The sequence below is a fragment of the Coenobita brevimanus genome, chromosome 117 (assembly GCF_032717465.1).
Source record: "Coenobita brevimanus isolate Jiangsu-jjx chromosome 117, ASM3271746v2, whole genome shotgun sequence".
NCBI lineage: Eukaryota > Metazoa > Arthropoda > Malacostraca > Decapoda > Coenobitidae > Coenobita > Coenobita brevimanus.
In genome coordinates, this window is record NC_137070.1 from 6,536,046 (window position 1) to 6,560,486 (window position 24,441).

Here is a 24,441-nt window from a genome sequence, read left to right on the forward strand (position 1 = left end):
AAGACATGAAGGGAAAAAAAGGAAGAAAGAAAGAAAGAAAGACATGAAGGGATAAAAGAAAGAAAGAGAGAGAGAGAGAGAGAGAGAAGAAAAAGGTCGGTAAACCAGAGTTCCTGAGAGGATAATTTGTAAGTCTGTCTTTCCCCTTTTTATCGAAAATCTTGTGGCTCCGATTGGAGCCGGAAATGTTGAAATGGCCAAGAGTGTAACCTCTCTACTTTGAGGAGGTGTACTTGGTGACAGCCTTGGTGCCTTCAGACACGGCGTGCTTGGCCAGCTCGCCAGGGAGGAGCAGCCTGACGGCCGTCTGGATCTCCCGGCTGGTGATGGTTGAACGCTTGTTGTAGTGTGCCAGGCGTGAAGCCTCTGCAGCAATGCGCTCGAAGATGTCATTCACGAAAGAGTTCATGATAGACATCGCCTTGGAGGAAACGCCGGTGTCAGGGTGGACCTGCTTGAGCACTTTGTAGATGTAGATGCTGTAGCTCTCCTTCCTCCTACGCTTCTTCTTCTTGTCTCCCTTGGCAATGGCCTTCTGGGCCTTGCCAGCCTTCTTAGCAGCCTTTCCGGAGGTCTTGGGTGGCATGGCGTCGCTGACGAGTCAGACGGTATTACTACTACTATGTGCACGGTGCGGGAGCGAGCGAGAGACTGAGTCGACATGGGGGACGCGCTTGCTGAAATCCTTATATGTGATTGCTGCCCGATCGCAGCCCGGCTTCTGCCTCGTTCCCATTCGCGGGTGGGATGGGGCCGGATCGGGAAGACGGGTATTTAAGGGAAGGTCGCGGGCGGGTGACGCATTAGTCTTCTCCTGAAGGTCTTCCTACTCCTCCAGCGACGACGAAGAAGACGATACTACTGCTACTACTACTACTACTACCATGTCCGGACGTGGCAAGGGAGGCAAGGTGAAGGGAAAGTCCAAGTCCCGATCTAGCAGGGCTGGGCTCCAGTTCCCCGTCGGCAGGATCCACCGTCTCCTTCGTAAAGGCAATTACGCCGAGCGTGTGGGTGCTGGTGCCCCCGTCTACTTGGCTGCAGTCATGGAGTACCTAGCAGCTGAAGTGCTTGAGCTGGCTGGCAACGCAGCCCGTGACAACAAGAAGACTCGTATCATTCCCCGTCACCTGCAGTTGGCTATCCGCAATGACGAGGAGCTCAACAAGCTCCTCTCTGGCGTCACCATCGCCCAGGGAGGTGTCCTGCCTAACATCCAGGCTGTGTTGCTCCCCAAGAAGACGGAGAAGAAGTAAACACTTCCAAGAAATCCTTCTTCTTCTTCACCTCCATCGGCTCCTTTAGGAGCCACATTCGTTTCTTGAGAGAGAATAGACTTTGCTCAACATCATCATCATCTTTGTGTATGGATGAATGTGTTGGTAGACTGTAATGTATGTGTCTGTCTGTCTGTCTGTATGTATGTGCGTAGAATGTGGTATGTGTGTTGAATGCTGGCATGTGTCTGTGGCTATATATTTACGTTCGGTTGCATGTAAGAAGCTACTGACATCAGTGAAGGTCGATTAATAATAATAATAATAATAATAATAATAATATTCCCACTACTACATAGCGTCTTGTCCCGTTCCCAACTGCACCTACATAATACTGTACTGTATAATTATGCCTCCTAAATAACTGCCTGGCCTGGTGGATGAATGAAGACATAGGTGATGATGATGGCTGTTCTCCCACCATCGAAGGAATGGACAAAGTCGTTCAGTGACAGAGGATATGGTGATGTATTCCACAGTATATATATAGATATAAGATATATATATATATATATATATATATATATATATATATATATATATATATATATATATATATATATATTATATTATCCCTGTGGTGACGACCATGGTGGATTTAACACCCCCAGATAAGAGGAATAATTAAGAAAATACTATTCATTCATTTCTCTCGTCATTAGGAGTAGTATTACAACAACTAGTTCCTATAAAAAAAAAACGAAAAAAAAAAAAACCATCATCATCTATCTATTCATCCATCCATCCATTCATTCATTCATCATCATCATCATCATCATCATCAAGATTAATAATAATAATAATCATCATCATCATCAGCAGCAGCAGCAGCCATCGAACTGCGAGCTCCGGTGTAGGCCTGCTTAGTGAAGCTGTTGGGAGGCGAGTGTCAGCCACCTTGTCGACCACCTCTTCTATATAATGCACTAGCGGTCGTGCAAGTACCAACCGGATCCATTTAAATTTGATTTCAGGCCTCAGTGGTTGTATGGCGGTTGATGCAATGCTTGTACGATGGGTGATTGGTGGGTTTTGGCACTTAGAGAAAACGGCCGTGACAGCGACAAATTCAAGGGATAACTTGTTCATATGCAGACATTCTGTCTGTCTAACACTTAGGCATTCATATCATGCACTGTGTGGGTGGTGCCTCACTGACGTGACTGACTGTGTCTTCTATTCTCTAGGTGCATCCTTCAAGTTTGCTGCTCGTGCATATGAAGGCAGAAATACCTTGGAATAGTGGGATTTGCCTTCACGATTTATGGAGGCGACTCCCGGAGCACAGCAGAGGAGATGCTCTCGCAACAGGATGGAAATTGCCCTGATAGGTATGGAGAAAGCTTTCCTGAAATAGGGGGGGGGGGGAGAGGAGGGGTTAGATGAGAGGGACAGAGAAAGCAATGGCCCAGCACGATAAGTGATAATGTATGTGTATGTATGCATACGTCCATAAAAATTAGAAGATGTAGAAGCCAAATTGACAGTTGCCTAACCCCCCCCCCCTTTTTTTATAACTGCCAGAGAGAGAGAGAGAGAGAGAGAGAGAGAGAGAGGGAGGGAGGTTTGGTATGGTTCAGGTAGGTTATGTTAGGTGTGGTAAAGAGTTGGTTGGGTTGCATTACATGTCTTCATTTCCGTTACATTATAAAAAAAAAAAAATTTGGTGCTAGCTAACCAGCTCAACGTCTGCATTTACTTAGACTACTATGCCTTCATTCATTCTCTTTCACAGAAATTAGGTGTGGACCTCTAAAAGAGGTCCGGGGGTTGTTGTTGTTGTGTGCTTTGCCGTGGCCAGGTGGAATAGTGCCATGCAGTTAGGCACGCACCCTCTTAACCGCCGAAGCCGTAAAGGGTGCGCCCTTGTCGCTTCAGGGCGTACACCACGTCCATCGCGGTCACGGTCTTGCGCTTGGCGTGCTCAGTGTAGGTGACAGCATCGCGAATCACGTTCTCGAGGAACACCTTGAGAACACCGCGGGTCTCCTCGTAGATCAGGCCCGAGATACGCTTCACGCCACCACGACGAGCCAGACGACGGATGGCAGGCTTGGTGATGCCCTGGATGTTGTCACGAAGCACCTTGCGGTGTCGCTTGGCGCCTCCCTTGCCCAGACCCTTGCCGCCTTTGCCTCGACCAGTCATAGTGTCTACAGCTGCTGCTCAGACCCAGTAGTAGTAGTAGTAGTAGTAGTGGTGGTGGTGGTGAGTGACCGCTCCGCTCCCAGCACCAACAGTGATGACGACCCCGCTCGCCAACCACCCTTATATAACCCAGTCTCGGTCGTGCAAGTACGAACCTTATCCATCTAACCTTGATTTCAGGCCTAGGCCTCACCCCAGCTCCCAGGAGGCCAATCCTAGAGAGGTGTCGTAGCCAGGTCACGCCACAGGGCATGCCAAATTTTGCAAGCAAACCAGGAATTGCATCGAAAAAGCATGAACAGTAAATCACCGCCATGTACATCACACCCCGACCACTCACACGCCGCCAGTCCTGAGACAGGCAACATAAAAGGCCGCTGCCAGGCGCGGTGCGCCAACACTCTCGCTCTTCTCGCTCCCTCAGTCACGCTCAGCCATGGCTCGTACCAAGCAGACTGCACGTAAGTCCACTGGGGGCAAGGCCCTCGCAAGCAGCTGGCCACCAAGGCCGCTCGCAAGTCCGCCCCTGCCACCGGCGGCGTCAAGAAACCCCATCGTTACAGGCCTGGCACTGTGGCCCTGCGTGAGATCCGTCGCTACCAGAAGAGCACTGAGCTGCTTATAAGGAAGCTGCCATTCCAGCGTCTCGTCCGTGAGATTGCCCAGGACTTCAAGACTGACCTGCGCTTCCAGTCCTCTGCCGTCATGGCTCTGCAGGAGGCGTCTGAGGCCTATTTGGTCGGTCTCTTTGAGGACACCAACCTGTGTGCCATCCACGCCAAGCGTGTAACAATCATGCCTAAGGACATCCAGCTGGCCCGCCGCATCCGTGGCGAGCGCGCCTAAGGCGAGAGACCCCTCACCTCGATCGAAAGAAATCTCGGCCCTTTTCAGGGCCAAAACCCTTTTTCAAAGAGAGATGATGACAGACCCTCAGTTTAGGTTTCCATATATCAGCTCTTGCTTTTCCGCAGCGAAGCATGCTCACACACACACACACACACACACACACAGACAAATGAACTCCATTACTTACCTACATGCATTCATTCAATTTTTTTTTTTTTTTAATCACTCATTTACTTTTTTTTTTTTTTTTTTTTTTGAAGGGGGGGGGAATACTTGCCTATTCGTTTGTTTCTATTATTGATCTGTTGGTCACGTCGCAGTTTTTGTTTTCGTTATTTGCCTGTTTCTTTTACTTACTCATTGATTCACTCACGCCCTCATAAAGGTACACAGGTTCGCACAACGAGAAAGTCATTCCCGCTGCATATTAGATGCTCTCTATATCCGTCATGAACGCACGGTGAATCCTTCAGTTACTATGCTGGAAAAAAAAAAAAAAAAAAAAAGGTTAACCTGAACCCATCGATTTTCGCCTGCTGCAGTTGTGCTCGTGTATGTATGTTTCTACTGTACCTATGTATTTGTGTGTCTTTGTGAGCATGTATGTCTGTGTGTACGGACGTATGAGGACACACACACACACACACACACACACACACAAACGGACGAATGAACTGTACTTATATAGTTACATTCATTCATTCATTCATCGTTTTTTCAATCATTCATTTCCTTTTTTTGGGGGGGTGGGGGGGGAGGAGGGGCAACTTGCCTATTCGTTTATTTCTTTTGTTGATCTGTTGTTAACGTCGCAGTTTTTGTTGTCGTTATTTGCCTGTTTCGTTTACTTCCTGATCGATTCAGTCACGCCCTCATAAACGTACACAGGTTTGAACAAGGAGAAAGGCATTCCCGCTGCATATTAGGAGAGTCTCTGTACCCGTTATGAAGGTTTGACAGTGGCCACGAACGCACGGTAAATCCTTCAGTTAATATACTGAGAGAGAGAGAGAGAGAGAGAGAGAGAGAGAGAGAACGAACCTGAACCCATCGATTTTTACCTGCAGTTGAGCGTGTGTATGTATGTATGTATATATGTAGGTTGTATGTTTATACTGTACGTATGTGTGTGTCTCTGTGAGCATGTATGTCTGTGTGTATGGACGTATGAGGGCTTGTGTGTATGTGAGCATGACAGTGTGTACGTACATGTGTAGGTCACTGCGTATACAGTATAAATGTATTTGTGCACATGTGTTGGTGTATGTACGTACAGATTGTAGACTGACATGAATATGCATGATACGATGTCATGCCCGTATTTACTGTACGCCTGTTGAGTGAGTTTGGTTGGTACGGTCGGCCTAAGAAGTGCCGGCGGAGTATCCAGAAGTTTTCGGTCAGCGATAGTGTCCATACTCTTCCTTATATCTGAACGAGGTGAAACCTAATATGTAAAATTGTTTAAAAAAAAAAAAAAAAAAAAAAAAAAAATCCATGTCCAGTTATCTGTATATTTCCAAATTATTGTAGGAAGCAGTTGGTTAGTTACGATAATAGGAATTCGTAAACGGAACTAATTGATATTTCACAATTGTCGCTCAGGGAGAGTCGGGAATAATTATGTTGTGGAGTTCAAATCTAGCATGGTAACAGGCAGTGATTTTTGGGTAGCGTAAGACTGAACAAAAGGGAGCTTCAATGAACATGGGGAATGATTAATTATTAGTTATAAAATAATTTTCCCTGACAATACTAGGGAATAATTTCAAGTCATTTAGTTCCGTTTCCAATGTCTCCATGGACGACGACAGAAAGAGGGAAGGAGGCGTAAGCCAGTAAGCTATTTTAAATGTTTCGATCAACACGCACGAAAGGAGATAACATTCACTCAAGGACATGCAGTTATTACACTGCCTTTGGCCAGTTTCCCATGAAGAAAAATCTCCGGATTATTTCATATAAGACAGAGGGCTATCGGTTGGGGAAAAAAAAAAAAAAAAAAAAAAAAAAAAAAAAACTACCGTACATCAGAGTCGGAGCTCCTTGGAGAATGCTACCTTCTGTCAGTGTCTGATATCCTCAGTGGATAATCGATTCGCAAGAGTAATAAAATGGAGAGGTTCATAAACAAATCATTGAGTTCAAAACTTCCAACAAAGCATTTTCTGTTGAGCAGGAGATTAGAGTTTATTAAAAACACACACACACACACACACACACACACACACACACACACAGTGACCGGGAGTTATAGGCGTACTGGCCACCGCGCGCGAAGTTAATACATTTCACATTCATTCAAATCGGGAAAGATAACTAAGTGTTACCATCTAATATATCACTGCCTCCTGTTATTCATCTTACATCCTTATTTTCACGATATAATAAATACGTTATTTGGCATGACGTGATGAAGGCATTGAATGTTTACCTTATATTCACTGTTTTCATAGAACGTATGGGAGTGGAGCGTGACCGAAGCAATCTGAAACTGTGCCGTCACTTCTTGGGGCGACGGTGCGTTGTTGTTGTTGGTTCTCCAGATGAAGAAGGCGCGCACGCCCATGTTTACTCTTTTGTTTTGACTCTATTGTTTTAACCCCCAACCCTAGTTGAAAACATTTCGATTGTGCCCATCCCAAACCACCGTTGCGGAAAAGAAAGAAAGAAAGACATGAAGGGGAAAAAAGGAAGAAAGAAAGAAAGACATGAAGGGATAAAAGAGAGAGAGAGAGAGAGAGAGAGAGAGAGAGGAAAAAGGTCGGTAAACCAGAGTTCCTGAGAGGATAATTTGTAAGTCTGTCTTTCCCCTTTTTATCGAAAATCTTGTGGCTCCGATTGGAGCCGGAAATGTTGAAATGGCCAAGAGTGTAACCTCTCTACTTTGAGGAGGTGTACTTGGTGACAGCCTTGGTGCCTTCAGACACGGCGTGCTTGGCCAGCTCGCCAGGGAGGAGCAGCCTGACGGCCGTCTGGATCTCCCGGCTGGTGATGGTTGAACGCTTGTTGTAGTGTGCCAGGCGTGAAGCCTCTGCAGCAATGCGCTCGAAGATGTCATTCACGAAAGAGTTCATGATAGACATCGCCTTGGAGGAAACGCCGGTGTCAGGGTGGACCTGCTTGAGCACTTTGTAGATGTAGATGCTGTAGCTCTCCTTCCTCCTACGCTTCTTCTTCTTGTCTCCCTTGGCAATGGCCTTCTGGGCCTTGCCAGCCTTCTTAGCAGCCTTTCCGGAGGTCTTGGGTGGCATGGCGTCGCTGACGAGTCAGACGGTATTACTACTACTATGTGCACGGTGCGGGAGCGAGCGAGAGACTGAGTCGACATGGGGGACGCGCTTGCTGAAATCCTTATATGTGATTGCTGCCCGATCGCAGCCCGGCTTCTGCCTCGTTCCCATTCGCGGGTGGGATGGGGCCGGATCGGGAAGACGGGTATTTAAGGGAAGGTCGCGGGCGGGTGACGACTCTGCTGCCTGCCTCCACACTGACAACATCTCCTGCTCCTGTCTTGTTTCAACAAGGGTAACAGCTCTCCGGTTCGCCGTTGATCGAGCTGCTCTGCCCCTCTTGTCTCTTGACAGTGCTTTGAGGTGTTGTTGCTGTCGTTGCTTGCCGCCTTCATCCTGACCACGCCTTGGTCTCCAGCCACTGTTGTGTACCGGGGTGCTCACGCTTGTGCGCGCTCGCCCTTCAGTGGTTTCTTTTTGCCTCTTACTGTATTTCCTTTCTGGCTCTTAGTGTTCCCCTGGTACGTGGTACGAAGCCGAACCCCGCGGTTTCCAGGCGCAGGCCTGGTACACAAGGGGGCCCCGTAGTCGGGGTGGTTATAGGAAGCTGCAGGGGTGAGCCAAAACTTTGTTTAGGGCTAGGGTTAGGCAAGACCTTCGGGGCTGTGGTAAGGGCTGCCGCGTCCTCCGCTAGCGGAGGGGCAGATTCCTGCCACAGTAGGTAGGCTTCTTCCTGCGTTTCTGTGTGCCTGTTCTGTGTGTTTGTGTGAGTGTCAGTGTGGGTGTTTGTGCCGGTGTATGATGACAGGCAAGTCGAGGCCTAGGCCCTCGGGGCCTTCGAGGATTCCTGTGCCATCCAGGATCCAGCTGCCTGCTTCATCAGCTCACGTTCCCTATGCTGGAGATAGGGTTGAGACGGTTCCTGGGGTCTTGGGTGGGAGCATGGCTGCGGTCACCCATTCAGCTGCTGTCTCGGCCCAGGGTGTTTTAACCTCGGTCACCCATCCAGCTGCGAACGTAGGCAAGACTCTTTTCACTACTGGGAGGAAAAGGGAGCGTCGTGGATCAGGGGATAGCTCGACTGTGTCTGCTGGCGGTTGTGCTGATCCAGGACGTCCTGATTCTTGCTCCTCTGCTTCCTCTACTGCACCAAGGAAGATAGCTCGCCGCCATGAGGGGATGGAGGACATTGTGCCTGCTCCAAACCCCGACACTGCTACATCTCATGATGATGATGTTACACCTGCTGCTCCTACTCCTGTTAATGCAAATGGCTCTACAGAGAATGAGGGGTTTACCCTTGTGACTCGCAGGGCTAAGCGTACAAACCGGACCCAGCCTGTAGCCCAGGGTTTTTCTCGGCCTGCTCTGAAGCAACCTCCTCCTCCACCTCGCCCTTCAGTGTCTGTGGCAGCCCCTCCTCCACCCCGCTCCTCCTTCCCAGCTTTCAGGGTTCCACTACAATCGGGCTACGAAACCAGCTACGATGCAGTGGCGGCCCTGGAGAGCCAGCTGCCGGGTCTTGTAGTGAGGAATCGTTTTGGCAGGGACGAAAGTTGTGTCCTCATTCCTTCCACGGAGGAGGCTTACCAGCAGCTCAAGGCTGTAGCGGGAGGACGAGGCGGCAACGGTGAAGGTGACAGAGCTGACACGGGGTGGACAGGTGACGAAGGCTGTAGTGATGGGATACCCTCGTCGTTTCCCATTGGACATCCTCCGAAGGCACGACTTGGTAGAGGAGGCTACCAGGTGCCAGCACCAGCGGACGCGGGAGGAAACCCTACAGGTGTGTGTCACCCTCCGCGGCCCCCTCGTCCCCTCTCTCGACCTTGGGAACTGGGGAGTGTACTGGCTGCGCCCGTACACTCCAGAGCCACTGAGGTGCTACCGCTGCCAGAGGTTCGGACACCATCGTGCCAGCTGCAACAGGCCTGTAGTGTGCGGGATCTGCAGCGGCTCCCACGACACGGAGCAGTGCCTGGTGAAATTCCGAGCAAAGGAGCCGGTCACCTCCCGCTGTCCCAACTGTGCAGGAGCACACCACGCCTGGCATCCCAGTTGCCCAGCGAGGGTGAAGAGGGTGAACCAGGGCAGAGAAAGGCAGGTCTCTTGGGTGCAGGAACAGCAGTCCTTGGTATCAACGCCGGCTCCCCCAGGAACTTTTGTTTGGGGTCAACAACGCCGCCCCCAGGCACAGTCTCCTCCTGTCTTAGACACGACTGCTTTTCCTCCCCTGCCAACTCCCGCACAGACTGTCGAGACAGTGGCGGAAGTTCACAGACCCATGGCCTCAGTGGACCTATCACCCCTGCCGCCCCCTCCTTCCCAAGAGGATCCAGTGCTCGCGCCAGAATCCCAAACCCCTCCTCCGCAGGCACATCAACTCAAGCTGCCCCACTCTTCACACTGGACGAGCTGCGCACCTGGGGACACAACTGGCTCTGGCCATAGCAGAAACCGTGGCTCAGACTCTGGGGTCCAGCTGAACACGGATCCTAGAGTGGCTGTAGTGGACCGTACGCTGAATCAGGCAGTCAAGGCAAAAAGACAGCTTGCTGCTCCTCTTGCCTCAGCCAAGCGGCCTCGCTCACCGAGGAAGCCCAGGTCGTCCCACAAAGGGGCTTCTTCGAAGGTAGCCAAGACCAAGGCTCGGCCACCCCGCACCCCAGTGGCCGGATCTCCTCACCTTCCATCGGCCCCCTTGGTACCTCCATTGACTCCAGTGGGTCGGGAGTCAGAGGAGGTTCGCCTCCGTCTGTCTCCGGACACCGGGACGGTACCTACCTCAGGGTCCTACAGTGGAACTGCGCAGGAGCAATAAGTAAGCTTCCCCTCCTGCAAGAGGTGGCCAACAGGGATCAACCACACATTATTCTCCTGCAGGAAACCTTGTTGACTGAGAGCTCCCGGTTTCATTTGGCGGGATACACCTCCTATCTCCTCCCCGTGAACGTGGTGTAGCTCAGGGTTGTGCCGTTCTGGTTAGGGACCACATTGGTTCTGCAGTCTGTGAGCCTCCCTACTGTGGGATTGGTGTTGAGGTCCAGGGCGTGATCATACAATTGGCGGGGTCACCCCTCACTGTGTTCAATGTATATCGTGGCCGAGATGCCTCTCTGGAGTTGGGGGACTTGTTCTCCCAAGCTACCAGTGGGCCTGTGTTCATTGGAGGCGACTTCAATGCCCACCACGATATGTTTTCCTCGCCTCTCAAGACCAACGAGGCTGGTCGGCACATCTCTGTGGTTATGGAGGAGATGGGAGGTGTCTCCTTGCTGAATGATATCAATGAGGCTACTCATATTAGAGGAGGTCGACTAGACCTCACCTTTGTTTCCACCCCTCTCGCAGGCTCGGCAACGTGGTCACTCCATCCCCACCTCATGAGTGATCACTATGCTGTTGTGGTCGATCTACCTTTGGCTCCCCTTCCTCCACCCGGGTCGCCTCCTCAAAGGTGGGATATGAGCAGGGCGGACTGGGCAGGCCTTTGACAGGGCTCTCACTCTTGCCTTCTCATCTGCCCCTGCGTCAAACCTCGAGGATCGAGCAGAGCAAGTTGCTGATGCTTTTAGGCATGCAGCATCTCTTGCTATCCCGATGCAGCAGCGCTTTGCGAGGTGCTACCGGGATGGCTGGTTCTATTGTGATAGGGTCAGGGAGTTGAATCGGAGGCTGAATGCAGCTCGCAGACAGTACCGGCGGCGCCGCACTTCGCCGTGCCGCCGGTGCTTGTCTGCCGTGTCTCGCCATGTCCTCGCGGAGAAGCGCCGCCTTAGGGAGGAGGCGTGGATTAGGGTGGTGTCGTACCCTTGATTCTCACTCCACACTCCGTGAGATGTGGAGGAGAATCAGGTCCATCTCCGATCCACGTCCCTCCCGTCCACCTTCACACCCTGATCCTGTCGCAGAGGCCAGCCGCCTGGCTCAGCACTTTGCAGACCGCTCTGCCTCCTGCAATCTCCCGCGGTCCATCTTGGCCATGCAGGAGCAGCTGTCCGCCTCTCGTGTTGAGGCTATTCAGGCGGCCTGTGACCGTCCTGATCCAGCTGATTGCCCCATCACTAGTGGGGAGCTGCTGGCAGCTTTGCGGCATAGAGCGGACACTGCTCCAGGCCTTGATGGGCTGACTTATTCCATCCTGTCGCATGCGGGAGATTGTGGTAAGAGCGGCTTCTTGCTCTGCTCAACCTCTCGTGGTCTGAGGGGCGTCTGCCAGGGTCGTGGAAGACGGCTGTTATTCACCCGATTCCTAAGCCTCTTGATCCTACCGCCTTGCGCCCCATCTCCCTCCTTAGCTGTATTGCAAAAACGGCTGAGAGGATTGTGCGGGCTCGTCTCGCTTGGCGGCTGGGACCACTGCACCCAAGGATTTTCGCGTATCACCATGGTAGGAGTGCCACTCACTGCCTCGCGTCTTTCCTTGGGGAACTGAGAGGGGGAAGGGGGATGGCCGTCTTCCTCGACCTTGAAAAGGCGTTTGAACTAGCCAGCCCTACAGTTATTCTGGCTGCCCTTGCAGACAGGGGTGTGGGAGGCAGGCTTTTAGCCTGGATCAGGGACTTCTTTACGGATCGCTCCGCAGGGGTCAGATTCCAGGGGCACCTCTCACACTTTTGCAAACATCTAAATGGCACGCCACAGGGGAGCGTATTAAGCCCCCTCCTCTTTAATATCCTTATGGAGGGGCTCTTAACTCTCGACTATGGGCCTGGCGTCACCCTCCTCTGTTATGCAGACGATCTTGCCCTCGTATTTACAAGAAGGGATTGTTTCCGACAGGCAGACTTGGCCCTTTCTCGGCTCCATGCCAAGTGTGCCGAGTTAGGCCTTAAAATTAACTTCTTGAAGACCAAGTGCCTGCCTTTTGGACTCCGCCCCCCTGACTTTCCACTGCTACTCGGTGGCCATCAGCTCTCCATCGTCACTGCCCATCGGTACTTGGGGGTCTGGCTTGACGCGGGTCTCACCTTCTCCTGCCACGTACGGTATCTGAGGGAGCGTGCGTCCACTCGCATGGCGGCTCTCCGCTATCTATCCAAGCGGAGTTTGGGGGCTTCATATTCCGTCCTACGGACTTTTTACATACACGCAGTCCGATCCTTAATCGATTACAGCGCCATCTGCTTGACGGGACTCGCTCCGCCAGTCGCTAGATCTCTGGAGGTCATCCAGAATGATGCCCTCCGCATTATGCTGGGTGCTCCACGCTGGACCCGACTTGCAAATCTGCGTATGGAGGGTGGCCTTCCATCTCTGGCCCATCGCATTGTTTTACGAGCGGCAATTATCACTCTGAAGCTAATACAGTGCCTGCCTCACCTGCCTGTCTCTGCCCTTCTAAAACGCCTTCTCTGCCGCCCACCAGAGCCGGCCCCTCAGCGTGACTGGGCCCGCACCACAGCCGCTGCCATCCATGGTTTGGGAGCTGCTGCGAGCCTCTGTCAAGATCCCGACTCTCCCTTTCCTGGATACGTTGATCCACCGCCATGGGATCCTCCCCTTTTTAATATTTTTGGTCCATCGGAGGCTAAACCCCGCTCCTTGATTCCAGCACTCCTTCGCCAGGAGGGTCTCAGTAGGGTGGCAGCTCTGGCCTCACCTGACTCAGCCATCTACTACACTGATGGCTCTGTTTCCCCTAATGGCGCAGCTGGAGCGGCCTTTGTCTCTGGGCAAATAGTGGAAGCTTGGCGACTCTCTTCAGGTATCTCTGCTTTCCAGGCGGAACTTGCTGCTATCCTGGGTGCTTTGCGCCATGCTCACCACCATCGTCGCAATCGAGTCATAATCCACACAGACTCTCTTTCCTCCATTCAGAGATTACGATCCTTCTCGCTGCATGACAACGTCTTTCTCCTCACAGCGATTCATACATTTGCGTCACTCCTTGTCCATAGGGGCGCAATAATTAACCTTCACTGGCTTCCGGGACATGTGGGAATTAGTGGCAACGAGCGTGCTGATGACGCGGCGCGCTCAGCTTGTGATCTCCCAGACATCACATTCCCATTACGCCCTAGTCCCTCGCACCTCATCCGCACTCTCACTGCCACCATCGGAAGACTATCCCTAGAGGACCATCAACTCTGGGTCACGGAGGGCTCTTGCTCTGCAAAATGGTATGCTACTGCCACGTTGTATTCCCTTCTGTCGCTCCCCCCAGGACTACCTAATTTTATTGTAGTCCGACTTCGAAGATTGCGTCTTGGGTTTCTTTGCTACAAGCAAATTAGGGGTATGGAGCCAGACCCGTGTGAACATTGCTTGGCCAGCTGTGAGGAGCCCCTTTTGCATTATCTTCTGGACTGCCCAGCCACCACCAGGCTCAGGTCTGAGCTCGACTCGGCCCTAGCCCGAACTGGTGATATCTTTAGGGACGCTGCTGGCATTGTTGCCCATGCTCCACTTAAAATATTACTTACTACGGTAAGGAATTACCCTCCACCTCGATAAAGCAAGTTCGCGCAAGTAGTGCGCACCTGTGACGGGCTCTCTGTTTGCCCGTGTCCCAGGAAACTGGGACGAATATCTAACAAACAAACAAGGCGGGAAACCGCGACCTACCGCGCCCGGGATTCCCCAAACCACCAGACCTCACTGCACCCGTGGTGCTACCCCCCCTCCCCCTAAAGGAAAGAAAGAAAGAAAAAGAATACAGGAAAAGGAAGAAAGAAAAAGAATACAAAGAATATACACATATCTAAATAAAGAAATAAAGTAACACTAATAATAGTACCAATAATAATAATAAATAACAACAAACCAACTTAAAGAAAAGGAAAATAAATAACAACACGCTAGTCACGAGATAAAGAAACACAACGAAAACGAGTGAAACCGTGACTTGCCGCGCCGGGGATTCCCCAAACCACCAGACCTCACAGCACTCCCCGTCCCCCCCACCACCACCCTATAAGCCGCACACCTGGCGACCTGACCCGGGCGCACCTCACCACCACCCCACCTCCGCCACTCCTGCCCGACAACCGGGAGCGTGGCAATTATGTTACCAAAGCCTTTCCGACCCACACCAGAGTGAATGCACTCCGTCGCCCAGTGTGCTAGCTTCCGAAACCCAAATGTAAGAAGCTGTCACATTTGGCGACGGAGACAGGAACGTGAAGTGGGTTGGAAACAGCCAGAGACGGCCCATATGCAGCCTATGACTCGTGCACTCTCGGAGTGCAACGTGCCTGACATGCATGTGGACCTTCTCCTAGTGCTATCCTCCCCCCCCCCTCCCTCCAATGAAAAGACAGAAAGAAAAGAACACAAAGAAAAGAAAGATGAAAGAAAGGAAAAGAATACAAAAATAAACAAATAAATAAATAAATAATAATAATAAATAAACAAAACAAAAAAATAATAATAATAATCATAAATAAATAAATAATAATAATAATAATAATAGAAATAATAAATAAATAAATTAAATAAATAAATAAAATAAAAATAAATAAATAAATAAGAAATAAAACAAACGAATAATACTAATAACAATAACAATAACAATACTAAGAAAAAGAAAAAAAAAAAAAAGTCTACATGTACGTGTGTATATATATATGTATACGAGCATGTGAAACAATAATTAAACAAATAAATAAATAAATAATATATCAAAACAAGGAGTATATAACAACACAAAAGAATATCCGAACATAAACTTATACACATGTGCAGATAAGAACAAACCAACACCTCCGCTCCCCTGAGTGCCGACGCACGTGTTCCGGGACGGTTGTGGGAGGGCGAGGGCCTAATCCCATCTTCGCCCTCCAGCTACCGCACCTGGGAGGCGTGCGGGGCAATTAAGGGGGAGGGGACAAACCTAGACTGTCTCTCCTACTAAGATTATTTCTCGCTCCCCCCTCTTTCTCTACCACTAAACTCCTTCCTTCCGTGACTCCTGGGAGTCGATGGAGATTACAGAGGCAGGCAACCACCAACATGGGCAGCGCCACCACCATCACACAGACCGGGGCACAACCCTCAGTAGGGCCGGGGGAATAAACTAGGGCCCTTCCATCATCATCCACGAGAGTGCCACGGTCTGTATCAGCAGCGACCACTACAACAGGACCAAGAGGAAAACAATACACAACAAGCAATCAAGACACAGCAATGGGGACGGCCCCCAATCTTTTAATCTCCGACTAATTTCATACTTCCCTACTTTAATCTCTTCAATCCCTCCCCCCCCCTTCTTTCCCCCCACTTTCTACGACGACGACGACGTGACGCATTAGTCTTCTCCTGAAGGTCTTCCTCCTACTCCTCCAGCGACGACGAAGACGATACTACTGCTACTACTACTACTACTACTACCACCATGTCCGGACGTGGCAAGGGAGGCAAGGTGAAGGGAAAGTCCAAGTCCCGATCTAGCAGGGCTGGGCTCCAGTTCCCCGTCGGCAGGATCCACCGTCTCCTTCGTAAAGGCAATTACGCCGAGCGTGTGGGTGCTGGTGCCCCCGTCTACTTGGCTGCAGTCATGGAGTACCTAGCAGCTGAAGTGCTTGAGCTGGCTGGCAACGCAGCCCGTGACAACAAGAAGACTCGTATCATTCCCCGTCACCTGCAGTTGGCTATCCGCAATGACGAGGAGCTCAACAAGCTCCTCTCTGGCGTCACCATCGCCCAAGGAGGTGTCCTGCCTAACATCCAGGCTGTGTTGCTCCCCAAGAAGACGGAGAAGTAAACACTTCCAAGAAATCATCCTTCTTCTTCTTCACCTCCATCGGCTCCTTTAGGAGCCACATTCGTTTCTTGAGAGAGAATAGACTTTGCCCAACATCATCATCATCATCATCATCTTTGTGTATGGATGAATGTGTTGGTATACTGTAATGTATGTGTCTGTCTGTCTGTCTGTATGTATGTGCGTAGAATGTGGTATGTGTTGAATGCTGGCATGTGTCTGTGGCTATATTTACGTTCGGTTGCATGTAAGAAGCTACTGACATCAGTGAAGGTCGATTAATAATAATAATAATAATAATAATAATAATAATAATATTCCCACTACTACATAGCGTCTTGTCCCGTTCCCAACTGCACCTACATAATACTGTACCGTATAATTATGCCTCCTAAATAACTGCCTGGCCTGGTGGATGAATGAAGACATAGGTGATGATGATGGCTGTTCTCCCACCATCTAAGGAATGGACAAAGTCGTTCAGTGACAGAGGATATGGTGATGTATTCCACAGTATATATATATATAGATATAAGATATATATATATATATATATATATATATATATATATATATATATATATATATATATGTATATATATATATATGTATATATATATATATATATATATATATATATATATATATATATATATATATATATATATATATATATATATATATATATATATATATATATATATATATTATCCGTGTGGTGACGACCATGGTGGATTTAACACCCCCAAATAAGAGGAATAATTAAGAAAATACTATTCATTCATTTCTCTCGTCATTAGGAGTAGTATTACAACAACTAGTTCCTATAAAAAAAAGAAAAAAAAAAAAAGCCATCATCATCTATCTATTCATCCATCCATTCATTCATTCATCATCATCATCAAGATTAATAATAATAATAATCATCATCATCAGCAGCAGCCATCGAACTGCGAGCTCCGGTGTAGGCCTGCTTAGTGTAGCTGTTGGGAGGCGAGTGTCAGCCACCTTGTCGACCGCCTCTTCTATATAATGCACTAGCGGTCGTGCAAGTACCAACCGGATCCATTTAAATTTGATTTCAGGCCTCAGCGGTTGTATGGCGGTTGATGCAATGCTTGTACGATGGGTGATTGGTGGGTTTTGGCACTTAGAGAAAACGGCCGTGACAGCGACAAATTCAAGGGATAACTTGTTCATATGCAGACATTCTGTCTGTCTAACACTTAGGCATTCATATCATGCACTGTGTGGGTGGTGCCTCACTGACGTGACTGACTGTGTCTTCTATTCTCTAGGTGCATCCTTCAAGTTTGCTGCTCGTGCATATGAAGGCAGAAATACCTTGGAATAGTGGGATTTGCCTTCACGATTTATGGAGGCGACTCCCGGAGCACGGCAGAGGAGATGCTCTCGCAACAGGATGGAAATTGCCCTGATAGGTATGGAGAAAGCTTTCCTGAGGTGGGGGGTTAGATGAGAGGGACAGAGAAAGCAATGGCCCAGCACGATAAGTGATAATGTATGTGTATGCAGACGTCCATAAAAATGAGAAGATGTAGAAGCCAAATTGACAGTTGCCTAACCCCCTCTCCCCTTTTTTTTTTTTTTTTTTTTTTTATAACTGCCAGAGAGAGAGAGAGGGAGGGAGGGAGGGAGGGAGGTTTGGTATGGTTCAGGTACGTTAGGGTTGGTTATGTTAGGTGTGGTAAAGAGTTGGTTGGGTTGCATTACATGTCTTCATATTCGATACATTATATATATATATAAAAAAAAAAAAAAAAAAAATTGGTGCTAGCTAATCTGCTCAACGTCTGCATTTACTTAGACTACTATGCCTTCATTCATTCTCTTTCACAGAAATTAGGTGTGGACCTCTAAAAGAGGTCCGGGGGTTGTTGTTGTTGTGTGCTTTGCCGTGTCCAGGTGGAATAGTGCCATGCAGTTAGGCACGCACCCTCTTAACCGCCGAAGCCGTAAAGGGTGCGCCCTTGTCGCTTCAGGGCGTACACCACGTCCATCGCGGTCACGGTCTTGCGCTTGGCGTGCTCAGTGTAGGTGACAGCATCGCGAATCACGTTCTCGAGGAACACCTTGAGAACACCGCGGGTCTCCTCGTAGATCAGGCCCGAGATACGCTTCACGCCACCACGACGAGCCAGACGACGGATGGCAGGCTTGGTGATGCCCTGGATGTTGTCACGAAGCACCTTGCGGTGTCGCTTGGCGCCTCCCTTGCCCAGACCCTTGCCGCCTTTGCCTCGACCAGTCATAGTGTCTACAGCTGCTGCTCAGACCCAGTAGTAGTAGTAGTAGTGGTGGTGAGTGTCCGCTCCGCTCCCAGCACCAACAGTGATGACGACCCCGCTCGCCAACCACCCTTATATAACCCAGTCTCGGTCGTGCAAGTACGAACCTTATCCATCTAACCTTGATTTCAGGCCTAGGCCTCACCCCAGCTCCCAGGAGGCCAATCCTAGAGAGGTGTCGTAGCCAGGTCACGCCACAGGGCATGCCAAATTTTGCAAGCAAACCAGGAATTGCATCGAAAAAGCATGAACAGTAAATCACCGCCATGTACATCACACCCCGACCACTCACACGCCGCCAGTCCTGAGACAGGCAACATAAAAGGCCGCTGCCAGGCGCGGTGCGCACTCGCAGTCCACCTCTCGCCGAGGCAACTCCTCCACCGCTGTTCCCGGCGGGACCAGCTCTCCACAGCAGCCGCACCAGCCAAGGGGCGGGCCTGTCCTCTCCACCGCCGGGAGTGCCCCGGTCAGCCCATCAGGAGATGTAGGCCGTCCGCCCTTTCCATGGCCGACCGCCATTCCTCCGATTCTACCTTGACCGGGGTTGTGCCCCTTGTGTCCACCAGGACTGGGCCTTCCCTCCACGCCTCTTCTGCGACGGGCTCTTTTGTTTGCCCGTTCCCCACCACGTCGTGGGGAGAATATCAACAAACAAACAAAGCGCGGTGCGCCAACACTCTCGCTCTTCTCGCTCCCTCAGTCACGCTCAGCCATGGCTCGTACCAAGCAGACTGCACGTAAGTCCACTGGGGGCAAGGCCCCTCGCAAGCAGCTGGCCACCAAGGCCGCTCGCAAGTCCGCCCCTGCCACCGGCGGCGTCAAGAAACCCCATCGTTACAGGCCTGGCACTGTGGCCCTGCGTGAGATCCGTCGCTACCAGAAGAGCACTGAGCTGCTTATAAGGAAGCTGCCATTCCAGCGTCTCGTCCGTGAGATTGCCCAGGACTTCAAGACTGACCTGCGCTTCCAGTCCAGTCCTCTGCCGTCATGGCTCTGCAGGAGGCGTCTGAGGCCTATTTGGTCGGTCTCTTTGAGGACACCAACCTGTGTGCCATCCACGCCAAGCGTGTAACAATCATGCCTAAGGACATCCAGCTGGCCCGCCGCATCCGTGGCGAGCGCGCCTAAGGCGAGAGACCCCTCACCTCGATCGAAAGAAATCTCGGCCCTTTTCAGGGCCAAAACCCTTTTTCAAAGAGATGATGACAGACCCTCAGTTTAGGTTTCCATATATCAGCTCTTGCTTTTCCGCAGCGAAGCATGCTCACACACACACACACACAGACAAATGAACTCCATTACTTACCTACATGCATTCATTCAATTTTTTTTTTTTTTAATCACTCATTTTTTTTTTTTTTTTTTTTTTTTTTTTTTTTTTTTTGAAGGGGGGGGAATACTTGCCTATTCGTTTGTTTCTATTATTGATCTGTTGGTCACGTCGCAGTTTTTGTTTTCGTTATTTGCCTGTTTCTTTTACTTACTCATTGATTCACTCACGCCCTCATAAAGGTACACAGGTTCGCACAACGAGAAAGTCATTCCCGCTGCATATTAGATGCTCTCTATATCCGTCATGAACGCACGGTGAATCCTTCAGTTACTATGCTGGAAAAAAAAAAAAAAAAAAAGGTTAACCTGAACCCATCGATTTTCGCCTGCTGCAGTTGTGCTCGTGTATGTATGTTTCTACTGTACCTATGTATTTGTGTGTCTGTGAGCATGTAGGTCTGTGTGTACGGACGTATGAGGACACACACACACACACACACACACACACACACACAGACGGACGAATGAACTGTACTTATATAGTTACATTCATTCATTCATCGTTTTTTCAATCATTCATTTCCTTTTTTTTTGGGGGGGGGGAGGAGGGGCAACTTGCCTATTCGTTTATTTCTTTTGTTGATCTGTTGTTAACGTCGCAGTTTTTGTTGTCGTTATTTGCCTGTTTCGTTTACTTCCTGATCGATTCAGTCACGCCCTCATAAACGTACACAGGTTTGAACAAGGAGAAAGGCATTCCCGCTGCATATTAGGAGAGTCTCTGTACCCGTTATGAAGGTTTGACAGTGGCCACGAACGCACGGTAAATCCGTCAGTTAATATACTGAGAAAGAGAGAGAGAGAGAGAGAGAGAGAGAGAGAGAGAGAGAGAGAGAGAGAGAGAAAGTGAAAGTGAACCTGAACCCATCGATTTTTACCTGCAGTTGAGCGTGTGTATGTATGTATGTATGTAGGTTGTATGTTTATACTGTACGTATGTGTGTGTCTCTGTGAGCATGTATGTCTGTGTGTATGGACGTATGAGGGCTTGTGTCTATGTGAGCATGACAGTGTGTACGTACATGTGTAGGTCACTGCGTATACAGTATAAATGTATTTGTGCACATGTGTTGTTGTATGTACAGTACCTACATATTATAGACTGACATGAATATGCATGATACGATGTCATGCCTGTATTTACTGTACGCCTGTTGAGTGAGTTTGGTTGGTACGGTCGGCCTAAGAAGTGCCGGCGGAGTGTCCAGAAGTTTTCGGTCAGCGATAGTGTTCATACTCTTCCTTATATCTGAACGAGGTGAAACCTAATACGTAAAATTGTTAAAAAAAAATAATAATAAATAAAAAAATAAATCCATGACCAGTTATCTGTATATTTCCAAATTATTGTAGGAAGCAGTTGGTTAGTTACGATAATAGGAATTCGTAAACGGAACTAATTGATATTTCACAATTGTCGCTCAGGGAGAGTCGGGAATAATTATGTTGTGGAGTTCAAATCTAGCATGGTAACAGGCAGTGATTTTTGGGTAGCGTAAGACTGAACAAAAGGGAGCTTCAATGAACATGGGGAATGATTAATTATTAGTTATAAAATAATTTTCCCTGACAATACTAGGGAATAATTTCAAGTCATTTAGTTCCGTTTCCAATGTCTCCATGGACGACGACAGAAAGCGGGAAGGAGGCGTAAGACAGTAAGCTATTTTAAATGTTTCGATCAACACGCACGAAAGGAGATAACATTCACTCAAGGACATGCAGTTATTGCACTGCCTTTGGCCAGTTTCCCATGAAGAAAAATCTCCGGATTATTTCATATAAGACAGAGGGCTATCGGTGGGGAAAAAAAAAAAAAAAAAAAAAAAAACCTACCGTACATCAGAGTCGGAGCTCCTTGGAGAATGCTACCTTCTGTCAGTGTCTGATATCCTCAGTGGATAATCGATTCGCAAGAGTAATAAAATGCAGAGGTTCATAAACAAATCATTGAGTTCAAAACTTCCAACTAAGCATTTTCTGTTGAGCAGGAGATTAGAGTTTATTAAAAACACACACACACACACACACACACACACACACACACACACACAGTGACCGGGAGTTATAGGGGTACTGGCCACCGCGCGCGAACTTAATACATTTCACATTCATTCAAATCGGGAAAGATAACTAAGTGTTACCATCTAATATATCACTGCCTCCTGTGATTCATCTTACATCCCTATTTTCACGATATAATAAATACGTTATTTGGCATGACGTGATGAAGGCATTGAATGTTTACCTTATATTCACTGTTTTCATAGAACGTATGGGAGTGGAGAGTGACCGAAGCAATCTGAAACTGTGCCGTCACTTCTTGGGGCGACGGTGCGTTGTTGTTGTTGTTGTTGGTTGTCCAGATGAAGAAGGCGCGCACGCCCATATTTACTCTTTTATTTTGACTCTGTTGTTTTAACCCCCAACCCTAGTTCAAAACATTTCGATTGTGCCCATCCCAAACCACCGTTGCGGAAAAGAAAGAAAGAAAGACATGAAGGGAAAAAAAGGAAGAAAGAAAGACATGAAGGGATAAAAGAAAGAAAGAAAGAGAGAGAGAAGAAAAAGGTCGATAAACCAGAGTCCCTGAGAGGATAATTTGTAAGTCTGTCTTTCCCCTTTTTATCGAAAATCTTGTGGCTCCGATTGGAGCCGGAAATGTTGAAATGGCCAAGAGTGTAACCTCTCTACTTTGAGGAGGTGCACTTGGTGACAGCCTTGGTGCCTTCAGACACGGCGTGCTTGGCCAGCTCGCCAGGGAGGAGCAGCCTGACGGCCGTCTGGATCTCCCGGCTGGTGATGGTTGAACGCTTGTTGTAGTGTGCCAGGCGTGAAGCCTCTGCAGCAATGCGCTCGAAGATGTCATTCACGAAAGAGTTCATGATAGACATCGCCTTGGAGGAAACGCCGGTGTCAGGGTGGACCTGCTTGAGCACTTTGTAGATGTAGATGCTGTAGCTCTCCTTCCTCCTACGCTTCTTCTTCTTGTCTCCCTTGGCAATGGCCTTCTGGGCCTTGCCAGCCTTCTTAGCAGCCTTTCCGGAGGTCTTGGGTGGCATGGCGTCGCTGACGAGTCAGACGGTATTACTACTACTATGTGCACGGTGCGGGAGCGAGCGAGAGACTGAGTCGACATGGGGGCCGCGTTCGTTCGTTCGTTCAAAGATTTCCTGCAACTTTATTGCAGGCCGGGCCATACATTAGCCCGGTCAGTGGGGTATGGGCTGGTTAAAAAATAGTAAGTGGGGAGGACAGGACCTAGGGATTGCCTAGCACACACGTCCTGTCTCCTGGCGGGCTTTGTGGTGTGTGTGGGGGACTTGACTTGACTTGGGGATAGAAAAGCGAGAGAAAGAAGATAAGAAGTAGTAAGAAAACAGTGTGGGGGAAGTGAAGAAAGAAAGTCAGAGAAAGAAAGTTTGGGGGCTGTCCCCATTGCTGTGGCTGATCATGTTCTTGTTATTTTATATATAGATTCTCGCTGCTCCCGTCTCAATATTTTATTTGTGCAAGAGAGGGCTTGATGGCTTGCAGGTGTCCTCATATGTGGTATTGTGTTTGGTGAAAATGTGGCATTCACTTTTGTTTTCATCTGATGTTGTTTATTTATTTATTAATTCTATTTTATTTTTCATATTGACACAAACATTCATACATCTTTTTTATCTGTTTATTTATTTATTATTTTATTAAATATATTTGGAGGGCCGATTCCACTTATTGGTCTCGGTTACACCTCATCTTTTTATTTATTTATTTATTTTTTATTTTATTTTATATATTGGAGGGCCGATTCCCCTTTTGGGTTTCGGTTACACCTCATCTTTTATTTATTTATTTACTTTTTGTTTTATTTCATATTTGGAGGGCCGATTCCACTTATTGGTCTCGGTTACACCTCATCTTTTTTTTTTTTTTTTTTTTTTTTTTTTTTTTTTCCAGGAGGGGAGATCTGAGGCTAACAAGTTTATAGCCTCGGGGTCTGGGGTAGTAGGGTGGTAGGGTAAGAGTGGGGGGTGGTGGCCTAACGGGTTCTTGGGGGGAGGATGGGAGAGGCAAGGGTAAGGAGGGTAAGGTAGAGGAGGAAAGGAATGCGGTAGTGAAGACGGGAAAGGAGTGCGGTAGTGTAGGCGGTGTAGCGGGGGTTATAGCGGGGTGGTGGGGGATTAAACTGGCGGGAATTATAGCGGGGTGGTGGGGGATTAAACGGGCTAGGGATTTACGGTGTGGGGATTAGTGGAGTAGGAGGGTTTGGTGCTTATATTTCTGTTCATTAATGTACTTTTCTTTCTTTTTCAGGCTGTGTATAAGGGGTCTGGATCTTCTTGCATATTATGCAGGGAGCTGGGGAACCACTGGTGCGTCCGCCTATATTCTCCGTTGATAAATTGTTCAATACTCCCGGCCTCTTCCAGTGTTGTCCATATTTTAGTTGCTCTTTTGTGTACTCTTAGGTTTAATGGATTTAGCTTGCAGTTGTTATGTAGCTGGATGGTAGTGTGATCGTAAGGGTAACGATCATTATATACAAACCTTAGAGCTTTGTTTAGTATCCTTTGATGTTTAAGTTTCTGTGTTCTTGA

At 48.7% G+C, this 24,441-nt stretch overlaps 8 protein-coding genes and 1 pseudogene across 8 annotated transcripts; 4 read left to right on the forward strand and 5 right to left on the reverse strand.

Annotated features, from left to right (window-relative positions):
* Positions 1 to 214: 214 nt before the first annotated feature.
* Positions 215 to 586, reverse strand: LOC145419144 (histone H2B). Its single transcript, XM_080287384.1, has one exon. It carries the CDS (start codon positions 584 to 586, stop codon positions 215 to 217), a length of 372 nt encoding a protein of 123 aa, XP_080143510.1.
* Positions 587 to 884: 298 nt separating this feature from the next.
* LOC145419129 (histone H2A) lies at positions 885 to 1,256 on the forward strand. Its single transcript, XM_080287369.1, has one exon. It carries the CDS (start codon positions 885 to 887, stop codon positions 1,254 to 1,256), a length of 372 nt encoding a protein of 123 aa, XP_080143495.1.
* A 1,857-nt stretch (positions 1,257 to 3,113) lies between these two features.
* LOC145418904 (histone H4) lies at positions 3,114 to 3,425 on the reverse strand. The gene has a single exon (XM_080287162.1). The coding sequence runs from the start codon at positions 3,423 to 3,425 to the stop codon at positions 3,114 to 3,116; it is 312 nt and encodes a 103-aa protein (XP_080143288.1).
* Positions 3,426 to 3,519: 94 nt separating this feature from the next.
* LOC145419192 (histone H3-like) lies at positions 3,520 to 4,271 on the forward strand. Its single transcript, XM_080287427.1, has 2 exons — positions 3,520 to 3,648; positions 3,918 to 4,271. The coding sequence occupies exons 1-2, from the start codon at positions 3,520 to 3,522 to the stop codon at positions 4,269 to 4,271; spliced, it is 483 nt and encodes a 160-aa protein (XP_080143553.1).
* Positions 4,272 to 7,156: 2,885 nt separating this feature from the next.
* On the reverse strand, positions 7,157 to 7,528 carry LOC145419143 (histone H2B). The gene has a single exon (XM_080287383.1). It carries the CDS (start codon positions 7,526 to 7,528, stop codon positions 7,157 to 7,159), a length of 372 nt encoding a protein of 123 aa, XP_080143509.1.
* An 8,314-nt stretch (positions 7,529 to 15,842) lies between these two features.
* On the forward strand, positions 15,843 to 16,211 carry LOC145418942 (histone H2A-like). Its single transcript, XM_080287199.1, has one exon. The coding sequence runs from the start codon at positions 15,843 to 15,845 to the stop codon at positions 16,209 to 16,211; it is 369 nt and encodes a 122-aa protein (XP_080143325.1).
* Positions 16,212 to 18,172: 1,961 nt separating this feature from the next.
* On the reverse strand, positions 18,173 to 18,484 carry LOC145419111 (histone H4). The gene has a single exon (XM_080287354.1). It carries the CDS (start codon positions 18,482 to 18,484, stop codon positions 18,173 to 18,175), a length of 312 nt encoding a protein of 103 aa, XP_080143480.1.
* A 751-nt stretch (positions 18,485 to 19,235) lies between these two features.
* Positions 19,236 to 19,651, forward strand: LOC145419193 (histone H3-like; annotated as a pseudogene).
* Positions 19,652 to 22,545: 2,894 nt separating this feature from the next.
* Positions 22,546 to 22,917, reverse strand: LOC145418972 (histone H2B-like). Its single transcript, XM_080287221.1, has one exon. It carries the CDS (start codon positions 22,915 to 22,917, stop codon positions 22,546 to 22,548), a length of 372 nt encoding a protein of 123 aa, XP_080143347.1.
* Between the last annotated feature and the right edge of the window lie 1,524 nt (positions 22,918 to 24,441).

Excerpts from the sequence above, each read along its gene's own strand:
- LOC145419144 (XM_080287384.1), bottom strand. The coding sequence starts at position 586 with ATGCCACCCAAGACCTCCGGAAAGGCTGCTAAGAAGGCTGGCAAGGCC.
- LOC145419129 (XM_080287369.1), top strand. The coding sequence starts at position 885 with ATGTCCGGACGTGGCAAGGGAGGCAAGGTGAAGGGAAAGTCCAAGTCC.
- LOC145418904 (XM_080287162.1), bottom strand. The coding sequence starts at position 3,425 with ATGACTGGTCGAGGCAAAGGCGGCAAGGGTCTGGGCAAGGGAGGCGCC.
- LOC145419192 (XM_080287427.1), top strand. The coding sequence starts at position 3,520 with ATGACGACCCCGCTCGCCAACCACCCTTATATAACCCAGTCTCGGTCG. Across the intron at positions 3,649-3,917 it reads AGGAGGCCAATCCTAGAGAG|CAGCTGGCCACCAAGGCCGC; the intron begins GTGTCGTAGCCA and ends GGCCCTCGCAAG.
- LOC145419143 (XM_080287383.1), bottom strand. The coding sequence starts at position 7,528 with ATGCCACCCAAGACCTCCGGAAAGGCTGCTAAGAAGGCTGGCAAGGCC.
- LOC145418942 (XM_080287199.1), top strand. The coding sequence starts at position 15,843 with ATGTCCGGACGTGGCAAGGGAGGCAAGGTGAAGGGAAAGTCCAAGTCC.
- LOC145419111 (XM_080287354.1), bottom strand. The coding sequence starts at position 18,484 with ATGACTGGTCGAGGCAAAGGCGGCAAGGGTCTGGGCAAGGGAGGCGCC.
- LOC145418972 (XM_080287221.1), bottom strand. The coding sequence starts at position 22,917 with ATGCCACCCAAGACCTCCGGAAAGGCTGCTAAGAAGGCTGGCAAGGCC.